The sequence below is a fragment of the Heterocephalus glaber genome, unplaced genomic scaffold, assembly GCF_053883595.1.
Source record: "Heterocephalus glaber isolate CG9 unplaced genomic scaffold, H.glaber_assembly_v1.0 deba00000331, whole genome shotgun sequence".
In the NCBI taxonomy this organism is placed as follows: Eukaryota; Metazoa; Chordata; class Mammalia; order Rodentia; family Bathyergidae; genus Heterocephalus; species Heterocephalus glaber.
This window is the reverse complement of record NW_028258142.1, coordinates 53,961,722-53,978,743: the sequence shown is the minus strand read 5'-3', so window position 1 is coordinate 53,978,743 and position 17,022 is coordinate 53,961,722. Positions and strand designations below refer to the sequence as shown.

The 17,022-nt window shown below is 37.3% G+C and overlaps 1 protein-coding gene and 1 pseudogene across 3 annotated transcripts in view; both read left to right on the top strand.

The window, feature by feature from the left end:
* The first annotated feature begins 609 nt into the window (after window positions 1-609).
* The window catches only part of Psma8 (proteasome 20S subunit alpha 8), a 53,664-nt gene continuing 37,251 nt past the window's right edge, over window positions 610-17,022 (top strand). Inside the window, exons 1-4 of one of the 3 annotated variants that reach the window (XM_004853138.3) lie at window positions 611-834; window positions 5,146-5,272; window positions 7,350-7,474; window positions 13,010-13,132. In XM_004853138.3, coding sequence (XP_004853195.1) covers window positions 733-834; window positions 5,146-5,272; window positions 7,350-7,474; window positions 13,010-13,132 — 477 coding nt within the window. In that variant the 5' untranslated portion in view covers window positions 611-732. Of the gene's footprint in view, window positions 942-5,145; window positions 5,273-7,349; window positions 7,475-13,009; window positions 13,133-17,022 lie in introns of all 3 variants that reach the window. The other 2 variants (XM_087193929.1, XM_087193924.1) reach the window with 2 other exon arrangements.
* Window positions 11,098-12,642, top strand: LOC101702917 (mitochondrial glycine transporter pseudogene; annotated as a pseudogene).

Below are 17,022 nucleotides of genomic sequence, written 5' to 3'. Positions count from 1 at the left end.
TTACTTATGTGTGATTGTGTATCATCTTTTAGTTATTGGAAAATACTTGTTCACAGAGTTATGCATATCTTGCAAATGTACTACATCAAAAAATCATATTTGCTGATCTCATCAGCAATCTTCATTCTAATTTTTTTGGGGGGGGGGGAGTACCAGGGATCGAACTCAGGTCCTTATGCTTGCGAGGCAGGCGGTGGAACCACTGAGCTAAATCCCCAGACCTCTTCATTCTAATTTTGAAAATTAGAATTTCTTTCCTTGGAATTAAAGAACAAAAGAAGAGAGTGAGCGAGAGAGATTTGAAACCAAAGTGAAGAGGTTGAAATGTTACTTACCACTTTTTCTCTAGAAGATGCAAAAATATTTGACCTATGTTGATCTCTTTGTTAAGCCCTAATCTTTCATTCATTTTAATAACTCAAAGGCAACATTGTAGTGGGAAACTGGAAGATATGAGGTAGGCAAGAAGGACGGGATGAACACGGAAAACTCCCAGGCATTGCCCGGGTTGCATAAGTGGAAGGTGAGAAAATCCGGAAAGCAGTGAAAAGCACAAGTGCAAGGACTTCTGGGAGACGACTAACGGCTAACGGCGCGAGGAATTCTGGGAAGCAGTTTGAGGTACCCTTGTGGGCACTTCCGGGTGCCGTCAAGCGGTGGTCCCCGCGCTTCCCAGCCAGCCTTAGCTTTGTGCTGTCTGAGGCTCGACGGGAATCCTTGTAGGCCTGTGCCATGGCTTCTCGGTACGATAGGGCAATCACTGTATTTTCCCCAGACGGACACCTTTTCCAAGTGGAATATGCTCAGGAAGCGGTGAAGAAGGGATCCACAGTGGTGAGCAAGCAGCGTCTCCTGTCACCCCTGTGCCTTGTCAGACCTGCCCCAGGCAGCCTTGCTCCAGCCTTGGGGACCAAGAGAGGAGAATAGAGGCCCCTCCTTGTGTAAATTACTTATTCCTTTTTAAATTTTGTAATTGAAGGGGAATGCTGTTCTGAAATTCGTGCTGGAAGTGGAGTAAAATTTGATCGATTTTATTGGCTTCTGTTGTGCAACTTCCTTTGCTTAAAGATGGCTATAGACACCAAACCAGGTGGTGCGTTTGTGTGGTGAAGCCTTGACTCTACAAGATCAATTAATGCTGTGTCTGATAAGAATATGTCCAGGGCCGGGGTTTAGCTCGGTGGCACCGCGCCTGCCTCACAAGGGCAAGGTCCTGAGTTCAATCCCCGGTACAGGAAAAAAAAAATTCCCAAAAAATATGCCTAGCGCAACTCACCTGAATGTTCATGGCCCCCTTACTTCCTCAGGAGTTCACATAATCGTGGAAGAGTTAACAGTTCCTTCATGTTTTTTAGTTACTAATTTTCATAAAAATTAAAATCAGCTAGACCTGCCTGGAATTATAAAATGATCAATATAATGATTTAATCCTTGTTAATAAGGAAATGGTTAAAAATACTCCTCCAAGTACACCTGTTAAAAATGTCTAAAATCCCACCCCAATGTTTGGTGGCCTTTTAGAAGCCCAGAACCCAAGAGTCTCTACTCTTCTGTCCCTTTTCCTTTGTTTTGTTTTGTTTTCTTTTCTTTTAAAGCAATACTAGAAGTTTTACGAGAGACTATATCCTACTTTTAGACTTACATATCCACCTTACTGAAAAACTTTTAAATACTCAAAGTAGTTGTAATACTACCGCCAGATTTTAACTACATTCAACAATCTTTGTGATTTATAAAAATTAAAAAGGACAAAAGTGCCCTAGTGACCAAAGATCTATTACCCCAAGCTTGCAAGTCCTAGCTTGTGAACTCAAAAGAATCTGATTTTTTTTTTAAATCTCTCAAATTTCATGAGCATGCTTGTTGTTTATTCTGAAAATTGAGACAGTAGCTATGAGAATACACAGACCATTTCTAAGTCCACAAGTATCTGTATTTTTGCTCACTTTTCATACCAACTTCATAATGGAAGGAAATAATTCACTTGCATTATAAAGCTATCAAATGATAAGTGGCAAAAAAAACCTCACTGGAAAGAAGAATCATTTTTAAAGTATTTTTCTATTTAATTAGGCCCACTAGTTTTACTTCTGTTTTATAAGTAATTTTTTTGAATTGTAAATTTAAGAAAAGCCTGATGTAGTGTAAACCAAAAGGGTACCATTTTGATAAAAACAAAAAGTTATATAATCCCCAGCTTGGCATGTAGCATATGGTTAGAAAATAATGCTCAACTTTTAGAGCCTAAAATAAAGGGAGTAATGGGAGAAGACAGAGGTGTAATAAGAAACCACACTGGCTCATTTAAATGTTTTAAGAATGTTGTAGAACTGATTGATAGTTCCTTTGTAATGAGCTGTAAAAGGGTAAGGATATAAAAGTACCTATAGTGGGCATTTTTAAAGATACATTGGAAAGATGAGACTTTTGTGTCAGGATTCTGAAGTTATAATTTGCATCTTTTATGGGGTTATTCATTGTGTTTCCTTGAGGGTGCTAAGACCATTTACATAGGGTAAAGTTTATACTGGCACTTGTTTATTACAATAGTTGGTAAAATAGTATGTCTATTAACAGTTGATACAATGAGTTAAAAATAAGCCAGGCTTGACCAATTTTGAACAGTGTGTAGATGTGATATTACTTAATGATATAAAAAGTTATACGAGCCATAATTACTGAGCTTCGGTTCTACTTTCTTTTTAGTGATTATCTGACAACATAAAGTAGGGCCAGAAGGCTGTTTTCTCTTTGCTTTAGTCTCCTTTTCTATAAATACATAAATTTGAATAACATTTGGACAGGTAATGCTTTTCGTGGGAAAAGAGTAAATAACAATATATCCATGAAAAAGATAAGATTTATCATCATTCCTCTTTCTGTCTCTTCTCTAACCTCAGAATCTTATTGGCTCCATATCTCCTACTTTATCAAATCTCACCTCCAGAGGCTGGCCAACCAAGTCTTTCATGTACCCTTTTTAATTAAGAGGCAGTTTTTAGCCATATAGGGGGAAGAGGGAAAAACACCTTTCTTTCTGGTGCTTTATACTTTACACATACACACACACACACACACACACACACACACACATATTTTTTTTTGCCAATGCTGGCCACACACTGTACCACTGAACCACATCTCCATCCCTTTAACTCTACATGTTTCTCTTCCTTTCCTTTGTGAAATGTTTTATAATCTAGTCCAGTCATCACAGGTCTTTTTTTTTATCATAATTCTATAACTCCAGGTTTTGGGCAGTATTTATTATTTAGCATCATATTCTTTTTAATTTCAGGTATATTTAATAATCTTCTCATCCCAAATGCATAGTAAGATCTTTGAGGATCCAAATGGCATAATTCCTGTTTTGTATTTCTGCCGCACAGAGTGTAGTCAAGGTGCTAGGAAAGAAGTAACTAACATTTAAGTGTTATTTTGTGACAGGTATTTTATTTTATTTTTTTGGTACTGGGGATCAAACTTGGTCCTTGCACTTGCACAGCAGGCGGCGAAACCACTGAGCTAAATCTCCAGCTGTGACAGGTATTTTATATACATTATTCAGTATTAAGGAAAATATTTAATCCCCTTTTTACATATATATAGCCTATGACTTGGAAGCTTTCATAGCTTGTGGAATGTACCCAGCTAGAAAGTTATAGAGTCCATATATGTACTTTAGATTTTTCCCAGTTCTTTCCAAAAAGGGAAGAAAAGAAGGTGCAATTATTATTCATTTTCTCTTCTTGTTTGAAGTGAGTTACTTCATCAGTATTTAGGATACAGTTGTCTATTTTGCATTACTGTAACAAAATATCATAAGCTGGGTAACTCTATAAGGAGAGGTTTATTTAACTCACAGTTCTGTAAGTTCAAGGGGATGGCACCAGCACTAGCTTGGCTGTGAGGAGCATCTCATGGTGGAAGGATCACAAAAGGGAAGCATGTGCAAGATGTAGAGATCACATGGCCAAACAGGAAGCCAAACCAATGGGAGGGGTGGCCAAGTTTGTTCTTCTTTTTTTTTGGTACTGGGGATTGAACGCGGGACCTTCTGTATTGGAGGCAGGCGGCAGAACTACTGAGCTAAATCCCTGGCTTAAGCTTGTTCTTTATAACAACTCTCTCAAGAGCATTACCTCTGGGACTCTTAATAACTATGTTAAGCCCTTCTGAGGTGAGTGTCTCCATTACCTTTGAACTTCCTACTAGGTTATACCTCTTAAAGGTCCTAATACCTCAAAACAGCCACATTGACATTGAACACTATGCCTTAGTAAATGAACCCTTGGGGAACATTCAAACTATCTAAGCATAAGATGAGGAAATTTGTTGGGTCATTTTTGTGCCCCTGTCATAATTCATTTGGCTTTAGTAACTGAATAACACAAAACGGGTAGCTTATAAACAAGTTTATTAGAGGCTGAGAAATCTAAGACCAAGGTCAGTCTGATGTCTGGTGAGGGTATATTTCCTGGTTCACAGATGATGCCTTCTGGTTATGTCCTTACATGATGGGAAAGGCAAATGAGCTTTCTTGAGCCTCTTTTATAAGGGCTCCACCCCCATGACCTAATTCTCCAAATGGCCCCATGTGGATATCATCACTTTGGGGGTTAACGTTACAATATATGTATTTGAAAAAGAGAATTAATAAGGGTCAGAATTACAACATAAGCATTTGGAAGAGGGACTAAACATTCATGTCATGCCAGTACTCAAGTTGCTATCCTTCCAAATTGTAAGATACATGGGAGAGCTTTTGTAGAATTGTATTTTCTTTCTTTACTACTTTCATTATTGGTACTAGTGCTGCCATTGTACAAATAATTCAGATGGATTATCATCATCTTTCATTTTGGTTTAAATCATACTATATTTATATAGTACTTTTTCAGATGTATCGTATGAGATTAAGACACTCATGTGCTTTCATCATTGTTGGTATTTTCTTTGCATTTTCTATTTGTCTTCTTTGTGTGGAATGGGCTTCCAATAAGCCAGTACCTATGTAGCTATTTTCCTAGAATTCTACTTTTCTTATTTTTATTAAATGTGTAAGGAAAGACTTTTCCTTTAAGTCATATGTTAGAATAATATGTCTGTTTTGTTTCATTTTTTATTCTTTTGATGACTTGACAGGTTGGAATTCGAGGAACCAATATAGTTGTGCTTGGGGTAGAAAAAAAATCTGTTGCCAAGCTTCAAGATGAAAGAACTGTGAGGAAAATTTGTGCTCTTGATGACCACGTTTGCATGGCTTTTGCAGGTACTTATGGACTACAATAATGGTGCATAGTATTTTAGTATAGTAGGGCAACATAGCCCTACTGACTCAGTTTTGCTTTATTTATATAATAAATATAGGTATAATGCATTCTTATTGAAAACAACCTATTTCCAAAGAGAATCACAACTCTATAAACAGATTTCTGACGAACTTTTATAATAAACTATACAAATGCTGGGGATTTAGCTCAGTGGCACCATGACTGTCTCGAAAGCACAAGGTCCTGAGTTTGATCCCTGGTACCAAAAAAAAAAGAGAGAGAGAGGCTTATAATAAACCATACACATTTAAAAATGTATATTAGGTTACTGCACTTACAACTTTAGGGAGTTATTTTCTTTTAAAACTTTCTGTGTATATGTGTCTCTCTGTGATGTTTTATTTTGGCAGTGCTGGGGATAGAACTCAGGGCCTACTGAGCTACACCGCTGGTCCTAAACTTTTCATTCTGAAATAATGAAGATTCACAAGAAATATGTTTCTATTTTATAGATTCACAAGAAATATCTTACTATTATGTTTCTTTAACTTTGGATTACATTCACATTGTAAAGAAGAAATACTTTAAGACATTTCATATTTCTAATTGAAAGGTTTTTTTCTGTGCGGGACATTGAACTCAGGTCCTTGCGCTTGCTCAGCAGGCGGCAAAACCACTAAACTAAATCCCCAGCCCTCTAATTGAAATTTTAATCCACTGGGTAGACTAAGTCCATATTGATATGGAAAAATTTTAGATAACTTAATAGATTGAATATTAAGGTAGTTGTAGAAGCAAAATAAGTAATGTGTTCTTTTAAGATTTGCTTTTCCTTTAACTCCTTTTTTAAGGTGAGGATTATCTGACTCTAACCAGTAACTTCATTAACCTAACAAAGTTACCAGGCCAGGGTGAATTTACAATGTATATGGCCTATCTTGTGTCTGTGACTTGTAAATAGGAACTGGAATTGTATTTACATATCAAAGACCACTAGGGATGAGATAATGACTAAAAAGGATATAAAAAGGGAAATGCTGAACAAGGGGATACGGATATTGAGCAGACTGGTTTCTGGCATTCCCGTCTGCTCTCGCTCGCGAGAAGAAATTTTATCATTTTATCCGAATTCTGTGTCTCTGTGTATTTCTTTCTGAGATTTCGGTACCAATATCTTGCTATTTCTTTCTTTTCTATAGCATTTGTAAAGAGAAAAGAATTAGTTTCTCTTCCTTTAACTGAGTATCTGATTGTAGTTCATACCCTCCCTATGAGTGTTAGGCTGATTGAAAACTAGTGGCATATTCAGACAGCATATTCATTTTTGACTAATACTGTCTTCAGGGTCTGAAAAGTCTCCCAGGTTTGTAGAAATAGGATTTGAAATGATGAAGGGAAATGACTTTGTCAAAGCAAAAACCAAAGTTTATATAAGAAATAGCTACATTTCCAAGATTTAATGAGTCAATGTTTGTCGATCTGGTTAGTCTTAAGAGAATGGATAAGAAAATAAATGGCTGGAGAAAAGTCTAGTGTCAAAGTCATTAATACAAATGTTTGTAGCCCTTGGATCAGTTAAAGTTTATGGTCAGTTTATTACTCTTCCTAGAACACATTCTGTCTCTATGAAAGTGTGGAGAATTAAGCACAAGATGTTTGGGAATTACATAGCAAGGTCAAATGTTTTCCTTTTCTATTTTAGCATTCTTGATTTTCAATCCTTAGTCTTAGACAAAAAAACAGATATGATATATCACAGTTTTATTTTAAGCTTAAATTCAGTGGATATGTTTGACAATGAAGTAGCACTTCTTTCATAAAAAGAAACCCAGTTTACTATTAGTGTTTAATCCATTTTCTTTTAAACCATTTTCTTTAAAAACTAAACAAAACACATTAAAGTAAGTCTTAGAAGGAAATAAATCCAAATTTTGAGAATAACATAATTCCTTTATAAAGGGCATGTGTTGTGTGTAGTGGTGTTATAAGAAAGATATGATGGTAGCTGAAACCCTTTTGACAAGGAAAAATGTGTCATGAAAAATACATTTTTGTGATGTTTTGATTCTTTCCCAGGACTGACTGCTGATGCTAGAGTCATAATAAACAGAGCCCAGGTGGAGTGTCAGAGCCATAAGCTTACAGTTGAGGATTCAGTCACCATAGAATACATAACTCGCTTCATAGCAACTTTAAAGCAGGTAAGTTAATATTCTAACAGATTTTTCTTAAGGTTTCTCCTTTTCCCTCATTATAGGTTCTATCATAGAAATCATATAATCACTCCAAGCATTCAGTCTGTAAAAACTACTAAATTCTTTATCCATTCATCTGTTGACGGGCATCTAGGCTATTTCCAGGACTTAGCTATTACAAATTGTGCTGCTATACCTATTGGTATGCATGTATCACTGTGCTATGAGGCTTTTAACTCTTTCGAGAAAATATCAAGGAGGGGAAATAGCTGGGTCAAATGGCATCTCTAATGAAGTACTACTACTAGTACTACTCTGCCATAAAGAAAGATAAACTTGAGACATTTTTAGGTAAGTGGATGCACCTTGAGACCATAGTTTTAGGTAAAATAAATCAGACACATGTTTAAATATTGCATTGTTTCTCTTTTGTGAGAAACCAAAAGCATAAATAAGGACCAAAATGGATGATAACTATTAGGACATAGGAAGAAAATGTTTAAATGGGAAGGGAAACAAGGGAGAGAGGAGGAAGAAGGGGAGAGGCAAGGATGGGAAAAGAAAACAAAAGAGAATGGAAAGAAAAAAATTGAAAAAAGCTTTTGTAAATGGTGAAGGGAGGAGGGGTCAAAGGGTGGAGAGGGAAATGGGGGAAAAGAATTAAGATATATACAGGTACAGATTCTCTATGATGAATGTGGTCAATATATATGACAAATATGTACTAATAAAAAAAGTTTAACAAAAAAAGAACCTATTGATGTAAGTGCTTTCTAGAATCTTCTATTGGCTCTGGGTGGGGGACAAAAACAAAACTACTAAATTCCTGATTCTTTCTCATGATTACACTCTTATCCAGGTATAATGGATTGACTTAATTACTAAAAGTTTTAATCAGTTTACTTATATAAAATGTAAAAGAACAGTGAGTCTAATCTCTTAAAGGAATTTCTATTCTTCTGGAAATGGAATAAGAATGATACTTTAAAGTTTTAAAAGAAATAAACATTATTTTTCTACAAACTTAAACATAGTTGATCAGGTTTAGATATGATTTCTTCTGAATCCATGCATAGATACATGGTTTAACATGTACATATAATTGTGATATATATATATTATCGTTAAACTTATTTTGTATGTACTTTATATATGGCAGCATTGTCCTTAATATTATTTTACTGTATTATACTATTTATAGTTGCTATTTGAAATTTACATTGTCTTTAGTTTCTTTAATATTCATTTTCATTCTCTGTTATCCTAATAACATTATCTTGGTCATAGATTTTGTTTTTCTGTTTTGAATTGTATTCTTAAATTAATTTTTAGTAAGGGATTACAAGATTAGAGATTGTAATTGATTTTAAGACTCTAGTTATATGTAGCTAAATTGCTTCCTAGAAAAATTGAAAAGATTTTTATTAGGAACTAGCTATCCCCGAGGAACCATCAACACTGAGTTTTTCATTTTTCTTTATTTTGCAAAATAAATATTATATAGTACTGTAATAGTTGTTTCAATTTGTGTTTTATAATTAGTGAGGTTGAATTTTTCACATGTTAGCTTGCTACTATTTCCATTTCTGCTAGTGTGAACTATTTTTTCTTTTAAGAGGCAACTGAACTTTTAAACATATGCCTGTGACATCCAGAATTTGGGGGTTTACATCCTGGCCATGCTACTTCTTATTTGGTGTCTTGGAAAGCGTATTTAACCTACTTTGTTTCAATTTTCTTTTTTTTTTCTTTTTTTTTCTTTTTGGTACCGGGGATTGAACTTGGGACCTTGAGCTTTCGAGGCAGGCAGTAGAACCAGTGAGCTAAATCCCCAGCCCATGCTTCAATTTTCTTACATATAAAATGAGGATTATAATACTACTTACCGATACTTCGTTGAATTGCTCTGTGGATTAAGTGATTTACTGCATTTCAAGCATATAAAATACTTTCTGGCATGAATGTTACTATGGATATGTGTAAAGATTTTTCACAAACTCTGTGCATATTCTAGAAGCTACAGTTTGATTTGCAACAGATTTCTGTTTCTTTTTTTAATTTATTCATGTTGAAAGAAAGTACAGTATTTTTAGGTTATCCTACTTTTCTATTTGTTTTGATTTTCCCAGCTCTTAAAAGTGCATCCACCAAAAATCAAGGGACAGAACAGTGTATATACAAGGTTCCCAGTCGTGGTTGTAGGATTTTTTTCTAGAAATAGCAAGGTTATGCATACAATATTTATGGAAACAGGTGTGAATCTGTAACAATGAAATTGTCACTGAGGAGGCCTGAGGTTTTAGGACAGAAGATGGATATCTCATATGCATCTTTGGTACTTTCAAATCATTTTAACCCTGTGTGTGGGTTACATTTTCATTTTAAAAAGTTGATTGAGCAAGTAAAGTAAAAATTTTTTTTTTCTGAGTCATTTCACTTCATACCTGAAACAGGTTGTTTATATACATTGCTCAAGTGTTTATATTCAAATTTTGAAATGGCTTGTAAAAATTTATATAATAAAATTGAAAAATAAGAAAATAGATATGATACATTGATAAGACCAGGAAGTAAGGTAATTCAGCCACAGAGTTACATACGGAGTTATATACAGCCATAGAATTATGTACAGTTAAATAAAGTCGCCTATGTATTAGTTTTCTGTTTTGTGTCATTGCTTCCTTATTACATGACATCTAGGAACCCTAGGCTCACTCTGAATTCATGCCTTGGAACACAAATCCAGGAAGTTCTCTGACACTAAAGTAATAAGAACTGTGATTGGTTTCCAGTGCCCCATTATCTATGAGAAAAATATGTATGCTTTTCCTTCAAAAGAAACAAAGCATCCATCCCTTGTTTGGGGGCTGAAAAAAATGTCTCACTTGGATTTTTAAGTACAGATAACTTAGTTTATAGTTAGCAGAATATATTTGATGATAATAGTACGAACTAAGAATGCTTGATAATAATAGTAACAATTTTTTTGAGAGAGACCAAGAAAGGTTTCTTTTTTTTTTTTTTTTATTAAATTCCTTTATTGGTACATTGTAGGTATACAACACAATTACATTTCTCATTGGGAATTGTACCTTTACATGATGCATCTTGGTTCTTATTTTTTCCCCATTCCTAGCCCTCCCTTCACCCCCTCCACCCTTCCCTATTTACAAAGACTTTATTTCCGTTTTTTCCATTTCTCATCATTTTTCCTTTCCCTTCTTTCCTTTCCCCTGCCCCTCCCACTACCCCTACCCCTTTGGACCTTTTCTTCTATTTTGCATTATCGATTATTCATTCTAATCATTGGTACATTTTAGGTATACAATATAATGACATTCATCATTGGAAATGTGCACCTTTACATAATCTCTCTTGGTTCTTATTTTTCACCGTTGCAATGAAAGTGTTCCTCAAGGGGCTGCGGGGATGGCAGGAGGGCGGGGCGGCGGGGCCGGAGTAGCTTCCGGGCAGGACCCTGCTGGCTACACGCGGGGGGGGAGCCCTCCCTGCCCTCCCTGCCCTCCTCCCTGCCCTCCCTGCCCTCCCTGCCCTCCTCCCTGCCCTCCCTGCCCTCCCTGCCCTCCACAGTCCCCAGGCAGGCCCGCGCGCTCGCCGCCTCCTTGCCCATGTTTCAGAAGGCTTGGGCCGCGCTGCTGCCTCCGCAGGACGTCGGAGCCACGTTACATCCGGTCATAAAGGCTTTCCTATGTGGCTCCTTCAGTGGGACCTGTTCCACCCTACTTTTCCAGCCTCTGCATCTCCTTAAAACACGCCTGCAGACTCTCTAGCCCTCAGACCATGGGTCCGGATGCGTTGGGATGTTTACTGTACTCTTGAAGGTGGTTCGCACAGAGAGTCTTTTGGGCCTTTGGAAAGGGATGTCCCCTTCCATTGTGAGATGTGTCCCTGCTGTTGGAATCTACTTTGGCACTCTCTGCTCTTTGAAGCAGTATTTCCTGCGAGGCCATCCTCCCAGTGCCCTGGAGTCAATTATATTGGGCATGGGCTCTCGATCTGTTGCAGGGGTCTGCATGTCGCCCATCACAGTGATCATAACACACTATGAGAGTGGGAGTTATGGCTATGAGAGCATCTACAAAACCCTGAGGAGCATCTATCACAGTGAGGGCCACTGAGGCCTCTTCAGTGGCCTGACAGCCACTCTCCTTCATGATGCACCCTTTTCAGGAATCTACCTGATGTTTTACAGCCGGACCAAAAACATAGTGCTCCACGACCAGTCTAATGTAGCCTTCATTCCTGTTGTGAATTTTAGCTGTGGGATATTTGCTGGTATGCTGGCCTCGTTGGTAACTCAACCTGCAGATATTATCAAAACTCATATGCAGCTCTCCCCAGTGAAGTTTCAGTGGATTGGCCAAGCAGTAACACTCATTTTCAAAGACTATGGGCTGAGTGGCTTCTTCCAAGGCAGCATTCCCTGGGCCCTCCGCAGAACTCTGATGGCAGCAATGGCATGGACAGTCTATGAAGAGATGATGGCAAAGATGGGCCTAAAGTCCTGACAGGAAAGGACAGGAAAGACTGTACTGTCATCCTGCTTATTTGCTGTCAAGTGCTGCTTTATGGCACTCTACAGTCAGGTGAAGTCTTGCCTGGAGAGCCAGGCAGAAACACTGTTGCTTCAGCCTCCATTCAGGAGACAGAGGATCTGATTGGAGCCCTCAGTCTCCCAGGAGAGGAGTCACCAGTAGACATAGGCCCCTGGGTAGTTGGGACAAAGGTCAGCACACCCCACAGGACTACCGGCAAGGCATTTTCAGAGAGAGCTTTGCCAGGTGGCCTCACTTGCACTAGAGTCTCCTTCGGGATGTGCTTGTGCAAGGAGTCACGGTCCAGAGAAACTGGGCCTCCTGCTACGACTGAGGAACTGCCCTGGGGAAGACAGTATCTGGGTAGCATTCACAGTCAGCAGCCTGAAGATTGTGTCTGAGGTGCTTTCCTGAGGAGGAACAGTAGTCATTAGGGTTAGGGCTAGAGAATAGAGGCAGTGACTTACTTGCCTCCAAATGTACAAAGGAAATTGTTTGATCTTGGCCCCAGCACTATGTCAAATCTAAGGTATTCTGGCATTTTCTAAAGTTCAGATGAATAAAATAAAGCCCTTTATTAATGAAAAATAAAATAAAGAAATAAAGTGTTCCTCAAGGCAAACCAAGTACGCAGTTCCAAAGCACAGCTCGTTGAAATCAGTTTTGTTGAGAACCAAAGTGGTATGGTGTAAAGATAGTTATCTACTGTATTAAAGAAATTAGTCTATTTATGTTACCAAATATACATAAAGCAACAGAAAAATATTTTAAAACTATATAAAAACAGACTTGTCATTTTACTTTATAGATTGTATATAATAATTTCTTAAAATTTTCATTATGAATTGAAGGTAGTGCAGAAAGGATCTTAAAAGTAGGTAGAACAAGACTCAGGAAAGTAGATCCTTTTGACACCAATGCCTTATCATTAAAATTTTATTTGATAAGTAATAATGTTATCCTAAAGCTAAATTTTACTTTTCAGAAATACACCCAGAGCAACGGACGAAGACCTTTTGGTATTTCTGCCTTAATTGTAGGTTTTGATGATGATGGTATCCCAAGATTATATCAGACAGATCCCTCTGGTACTTATCATGCTTGGAAAGTGAGTCATGAATTTGTTAACTTTTTTGGAAGTTGACTTAATATATTCATTGTAAATGTTTTTTTGCTTTCCAGGGACATGACAAGATTATATTGTAGTAAAATATTGATCATGGCACACATGTTAAAAATGTAATCATTTACTTAGTCTGAGATGATGATTTTGGATAGTGAACTCCTTGGTGTTTATTAATTGAAGAATCTTTTCTTTATTTCTAAAAAGATGTGACAAACCTAAATGTCTATAACAGGCCAAGTAATAGAAATGCTATCCAGTTCCTGTTCAATCTAAATTCTTCCAAATTAGTTTTGCATCATGTAGCTGCTTGCTTTGAGCAGAAGTTGTCTTTTTGGGTTTAATAAAAAAGGACAAAATGGGAATTTAAACCTCACACTGAAATATGTGTCTTGTATTCTAGGAGAGTCAGAGCCCTGCAAACTATTACACATACTTATGTGTTAGTATATAGCAATGAGGGTGAACCTGTTAGAACTTTCAATGATACAAGCACTCTGCTGTGGCATGTGTGTTGTAGGTTCACCACCACTGACATATAGCAATGATCTTTATGTAATTCATGGAATATGTTTTTCTTGATGAGTTATTACTCTTGTTTCAATATTCAGATACTTACTTTGTCTAATTGTGGGCTGAAATCCAATATAAAGGACTCAGAGAAAGTAGTGGCAGTTTCTAAAAATAAATTGTATATATTCTTATATGTAAGAATAGGACTACAGAGTTTAATACAAATAGTTTTGAGTTTATTAAAAGTTTAAGTATGCTTTGTTTTTTCAAATTTTTTTATCAGTACATGTTTGCAGTACGTAATGATTGCATTTCCTGTGGGGGGCAGGTACATAACACACCTTAATTTTCTTTCATCTTCTTCCCCTCGCCTCTCTCCCTTTTCCCACCATCTATTGGTCTCCTTCCCATTTGCACAAGATCTATCCCTGTATTTCCTATTTTCTTTTATTTAGTATACAGGCTTTAAATAAGTTCATGCTGGATTTATTTTATTACTACTAAGAGCCAAATAAGTTAATGAGGAAATATTGCATGGTCTTTATGCCTGTGTTAAATCAAGATTTGATTTGAAGACAGTGTGGTGGTACAAGCTTGTAATCCCAGCACCTTGAGGCTGAGGCCACAAGGAGTTTGAGCCCAGCCTGGGGAACCTAGTGACTCAATGAGACCCTATTTCAAAATAAAAAATAAAAACAGACCAAGTATGGAGTTTGGTGTAAAGGCCCTTCAATACCACTACCAACAAACAAACAGAAAAGGTACGATTTGATTTGAGCTGATCATACTTGTAAAATGCTATTTTATAAAAAAAAATGCTATTTTATAAACTGTTTAACCAAGCCAATTGAACAGTGGGCTATACTCTTGCAACAAATATCAGAATACCTACATTAACTACACATCTTTTAATCTACCTAGATGATCTAATTGGTAATCAGCAGGTATGCATTCACCTGCTACACTATCAAACTTTTTCTTGCCACTTGGAAACCTTTTACGTGGACCAGATTTCTTCTGCCTCTCAAATCAATGACCTAAACAAAATTATATTCAATCTTTAAATATTTTGAAGCCTGCCATCTTCTGTTGGCATTTATTATTACATCATTACTGTTCATTTCAGGATCATACCACAAGGTCAAAGTTGATCACAATTTTTCATTTTAACTTGGTTACTTTCTGGGGACATCCTGAGAAATATTTTTATTCTATCTCATTTAGGAAAGTTATCCATTTGTAGATTGTTGGAAATTTCATCCATCATCTTGATCTGAACTATGCTCTGCTTTTTTATCTTTGGGTCGTGTGGTAAGGTCAAGAGGATGTGAACAGTTCACATGCACCCATACACACGTGTACCCCACTATCATCATTTTGTGCTGTGCTTTCTTGGGAGATTTTAGTTGAAGGATTATGCAACTTAAAACATTTGAAACCTTTTCATTTAAAAAGTCATTAACTACTCAGATGTTCAGGATTCAAGATGACAAATTAGAGGCACCCAGCACTCACCCACTTCTTCATGAGATAAAATCAAACAACTGGAGAGCAGCTACTCATTTATAGCCAATAGACAGAGACAGAAAAACCCAGAGACTTGGAATAGTGGAACAGAAAGACAGACAGAGCTTCCCAGTACCAGTTGCTCAGCAGTATGGGAAAGGGTGTAGGTAGAGAAGAAAGGGGGAAAGACCCAATAAACACATCGAACACGGGAATTGGTACCATGCAGAAGGGCAATCTGAACATATAGTGGATCTGGGATCTGCAATGAAAATGGCACTGAGAAATCACTGCACTTCCTATTGTGTATGTTTAGTGCTGTGGCAAGGAGCAATCTAAAGAAGGCCTTGTCTAGGCTTAATTATGTTGTGAATCAATGGCCACTAGAGTTTTCAGTCTCTATCTAAAACCTCACAGCAAACATTACTACCCTGATTCAGTGACTATCTCTGCCTTGAGATCCATTTTAAACTACCTGGAAGGGAATGGAGGTTACTACCCCTTTAAGATCAGTACCTTGGGAAATCAGCTGCAGGAGTTCAGGGAACTGAGGAGGCACATGTGATTTTGCACAGGACCTAAGTGTTGGAACATCAGAGCAGTGGGTAGTAGATTGTACTGACCTCTCCCATGTAGACAGTTGGTTGTAACTACATAACCTCTCCTACTCTCAAGATAGTCATCATTAAAGGTGTAAGAAAACTTGATGTATGGCAGCACCTGTCATCCACCCTGCCCTTGGAATGCATACAGAAATTACCTCTGGAATAAATCTCTGCTGAGTTAGCTCTGCTTTCAGTGTTAGCTCAAACAGTGAACAGGGAAGATAGGAATTATTTCAGCTGGCTGTGGTCACAGATTACTCCTGCTGGTCTCCTGGGGAAGCAACACAAAGGTAAGAAGAAAGGAATGAGTTAACCCCAAGCTTCTGCTCTCTCAGGAGATCATAGCCTAAGAAGACATGGAAAAAAGGTCTGATTGACTTACGTTGCAAACATTCACTCTGGTCTGTAAAATTAACAATCTTGGAAGAGAAGAAAATTTTATATATATCATTTTTGATTCTGATTTATTCTATATTATTTTTACCTCTATCATTTCTGTTATTGCTGGTGTAGATGTGGGAGTTTTTATTTGGTTTTTACTTTATTTGTGTCTCCAGTTTGCTTTCATTTGCTGTTACTATTGTTGTTTGTGTTCCTCTTCCTGTGTAGTGCTGCTGATTGTGCCTGCCAATTTGAGCATGCTAGGTTGATGCTCTGTCACTCCCAGTCCAACTAACAGAAACTGTGCTTTACTCCACCCACTATCCAGCAGCACACAAGCCTTGACAGATAGTTCAATTTAAAGGATAAAGGAAATAAAAGATCTCAGCCTATGAGCCAGTCCCAAGTATTCATGGCTAGGGGGCCCTGAACACCTGCTCCTGGAAATTTGGTCTCATAACAAAAGAAAAGAGAAATAACACAAAATCTATACACACCAAACCTATGAAGGATCTTAGGTCAGCCCCATCCCCATTAGACCACAATTACCAACAAGTCTGGAAGAATGACCACAGAAGGTACATGCCATATATTCTGTTGTCTACATCATACCTTTCTGAACTGCCAAAGGGACCCCACTCTTGTGAGACCTACAAGTAGAGAAAGCTGGTCCCTCAGGCCCTGACATAATATATATTATGTCAAAACCCACTAATCACAGCCAAAGCAACCACAGGGAAACTACACTATGAAGTCCAAGCTGAATTAAACCCAACATTGTACAGTAAGTCAATAAAGCATGGAACATCATAAAGAGAAGCCATAAGGAGATACTCAACAGATGCACAAAGCTCAACATAGATACACAGG